The sequence below is a fragment of the Thermobia domestica genome, chromosome 4, assembly GCF_964235325.1.
Source record: "Thermobia domestica chromosome 4, izTheDome1.hap1.1, whole genome shotgun sequence".
NCBI lineage: Eukaryota > Metazoa > Arthropoda > Insecta > Zygentoma > Lepismatidae > Thermobia > Thermobia domestica.
Window position 1 is genome coordinate 329433987 of NC_137457.1, and position 3805 is coordinate 329437791.

General features: G+C 36.5%; 1 protein-coding gene across 1 annotated transcript; it reads right to left on the reverse strand.

Annotated features, from left to right (window-relative positions):
- Positions 1-298: 298 nt before the first annotated feature.
- Positions 299-1231, reverse strand: LOC145683230 (uncharacterized). Its single transcript, XM_081754599.1, has one exon. The coding sequence runs from the start codon at positions 1229-1231 to the stop codon at positions 299-301; it is 933 nt and encodes a 310-aa protein (XP_081610725.1).
- Positions 1232-3805: the final 2574 nt, after the last annotated feature.

Sequence of the window (3805 nt, forward strand, 5' to 3'; positions counted from 1 at the left end):
AGGAACTTATACTCAGCAGTCCTCTGTCGAAAACACCTCTACATACACATATACCTATCCTATGCCACCTCCTTTCCTTGTCAAAATTATTAACTTATAGTAAGCAGTTTTTATCTAAAATATATCTTGAACATACTGTACACTGTACAGTCAACTGCGCTCCCTATCACACTTAGAAAACTACAGTAGGTAGTCTTTGTCAAAATTATATGATATATACACACAGTTGTCCCAGTCACACTCATTAACATATGCTGACCAGTTCTGTCAAAATTATCACATACACACGGACAAAATATTACTGGAGCTTTTGCACATACGCAAGTGACCGCAGACACTTCTTCACATCCAGTGTACGCTCGTATTCATCGAGAATGGAAGATATCCTATGGTCTAACAGTATATACGCCCTTTTCCTTCTTTTTCCCTCCAAATTCAGAACCCTTCTATCGTACAAAAGATCGTTTTGCTGAGCTTCGTTCTTCAGAGCAGTTATTAGATGTATGAGGCTCGGATGTGGTTTTCCTAGCAAAGCATTAAGCTTATGATTCCAGCCCTCCACTGCATTATTTGTTCTATGCCTCTTTCGATAACAGTTCCACATTTCAACGGTAATATGAGCATTCTCCAACCACGTATCAACAAAGTAGTCATAGAACTCCTGAAGCTTACCATTCATAGGGGAGCTTTCTTGAATAGAAAGCCAACCGTCATCAACATGTGCAGGTTGCAAATATGCCAAACCAGCACACATTCTTATGTGAAGTCTGACTTCGGCGTCTTCCTTGTACTCCCTTACCAATCCGATATCTTGCACTTTTCTCCAAATGCATTGATTAAAATGGTAATTACAACCATTGACATCCACTGCCGGAAATACTTCCCTCAAACTTGAAACAGCTCCAGCTTCGAAGTCCATTATCACGGATTTTGGTTTCCACAAGGGTATAGAAGTACACAAATGCTCAAACAATTTACTGTATGTTTCTTTCCTCCTATTGGGTAAAAGAGCATACACTACAGGGATGACATTGGTCTCCTGCAGCGTGCTACCTACATCTACATGAATCGTATAAATTTGTGAAAATAATTTGCAACAGCTTCTAAATGTTCCATCCATGAAAAACGTGGTTCCTATCGACATAGCCTCCCTTCCTCTCGTCGTCGCGAAAGCTAAAATTCTATTATCCCTGCCATGATCAAAGAGAAGGAAACTTGAACTGTAACTCATTTTAGTAACAGTTTCTGGAATATAAATATCCTATACGTTCTTTGGATCTCCTGTTAAACCTTGTGTAGTTTGTCTCAAGCGATAAAGGGTACTTTTAACTGAAGAGAACAATGGAAGTTCAGTAACAAAATCATATTCACGACGGATCATGGGACCCATTTCTTCACGATATATTGCTGACACAGACTGAGTATCATCTCGAGCACATTTTTTCATATTTGACACACTCTTTCGAACCTCAATTGCAGCAACATCCGTCTTACAAATGTGGCTTGATGCCCTTAACACTATACCATCTTTCTCTAAAATACGACCACCACATTTCTCCGTTTTTTCTTTTAGGCATAACCAATTAATTGAATTGTCCTGGTTTATCCGATGAATGCGGTACTGATGACCACTGTAAATGGCAGACGGTTTTCCCTTCACAGTCTGCACAATTTCGATTTCCGCCATTTCTATTTAAAAAAAAAAAAAAAAAAAAACTAGGTAAGAAGAAGGAAATAACAAATCTGCAAGTATTAATTATAAATATATATCAGTAGCAAGAATACTAATCACTAGCGCAAATCCTGGGGGTATGAGGGGGACATGTCCCCTCCAACCTTGGAACTTGGGGGACTATCCCCCCAATAATCAGATTTGAAATGTGTTTTTGGAGGTGAAGAAATGTGATGAATTGTATCCGATTGAAACAAGGAAAGTGAGATGAAATTGATGTCCTCCCAGAATAAGCCTCAAATCTGCCCGCCTCCTAATCCTCCATAGAATTATTTTCAGCTTCATAAATGTTTTGAACATCACTTTAGAAAAAAGTCTAATCCCCCCCCTCAATGTTGAAGACAGATTTGCGCCCCTGATACTAATTTGTAATGTTTAGAATCCACGCTTTAGTTGTAACATTATATATATAAATCTTTCTGCTAGCGGGTATGTTTCTCACTTCTTAAGTAATCCCTATGCAATTGAGAATGCACTGACCTATCGGTAAATATTTGTCCCAGAATAGGTCAACCTCGTATAGGTAGGCCTAGGAACCCTACTTGCGATTGTGATAGTTTATAGTTTGAAACCTGTTGGCCTATATATGGCTGCAAGAATGGAAAATAAACGATTTCACAAAAAGTTTAACCCTGAACAAATTCCGAAGACCCTGATTCTAATATTTGTGTTTGTTCTGTCAAAAAATATTTTCAAAAATTCTCTCTTCCTTGTTCTACGAGTCCACAATAAATTATTCTTAAAGGAATGTTATTTTGTTCAGTACCGAAACTTCAAAGGTCCCTGTAAAAAATCTCGCCCGCCCCCGCAAAAATTCTCCTCAGGGCTCCTTAGGTCTATAAACAATTCCTTATATTTCTTTCTAACACTGACATTCGATGTCTACCAATAAGTTACACAATGAATATACCTAGTACAAGTAACTAACAACACAACATTACATTGCAGTATTACCACTTCTCATAAAAAAAAAATAGCTCCACTTGAATTTAATACGTGAGAATGTTTTTATTACATTAACAATCTTTTATACGTTCTTCCTAATATTATACTTTTTAATTCATTTCTATAAGTACACTGACTATATCAAGGGAAAAACTAACTAAATAATTAGGGTAGCTCCACCTCTGTCTATGATTCTAATGTAATTAAAGATTGCATGTTAAAATGATACGGAACATACGTTAGCTTGGATATATTTGTGGCATAAGAAAGAAATCGAAAACAGGGTACTCACCACTTGAAGATATCAAAGAAATCTAAAAACACTTTATCCGAAGAAATTATTACACAAGTTCAAATCTCTCGCAGGATTCAACAGTTCACCCAGCTATAAGGGATTCTATCACATTGCTATACGACAAGCTTTTATGTATAAGTCAAAACAAGGGAGGAAGGCAAATTAAGCAATTAGTTTATGTTTTGGTAGCTTACAACAGGGAGGGAAGGTAATTTAAAGAGTTTGTTTACCTTTTGGATTGTTTAGAGTCAACTGCATTGTAATTGGTGGGCTTGGTTGGGAATAGCCAATCAGATAAAATTGATCTCAAAAGCTGTCTTTTATTGTTGAAATGTTTTACTCATTTTATTCGTAGAGTCTTAGGAAGTCTAAAAAGTAGATAATTGACGAAACTGTTACAGGTTTAAGCTTTCCAAAATAAAATATATTGATTTGCTTAGTGAGTAATTAGATTTGAATTAAATTAAATACAGAAAGCAGAGCTTTTGAAGAAAGGGGATATTACAATTGGATTTTCAATAATTAATTACATAGGAACATACTTTTCATGGAAATATCCCTGTTGTCTCCTCGTTATTTGATATACTTTATGTCAAATCTAACTCAAAATTAACGTAAGTTTTATTTGAACTCACAGTAAAGGGAAAATATATCTGACGAATAGTGTCACTGGCACGTAGATTTTTCATAGCAAAGTTGTTCGGACGCTAATAACGCCAGAGGCAAACATGTTTTACGAGAGGGAATCATATCATCTTCCACCATCTCAATGTCAATGAATCGGTCGCTCATAGGACAGATAACAGTTCCTGTCGCTAATAGAACTGTCGCTT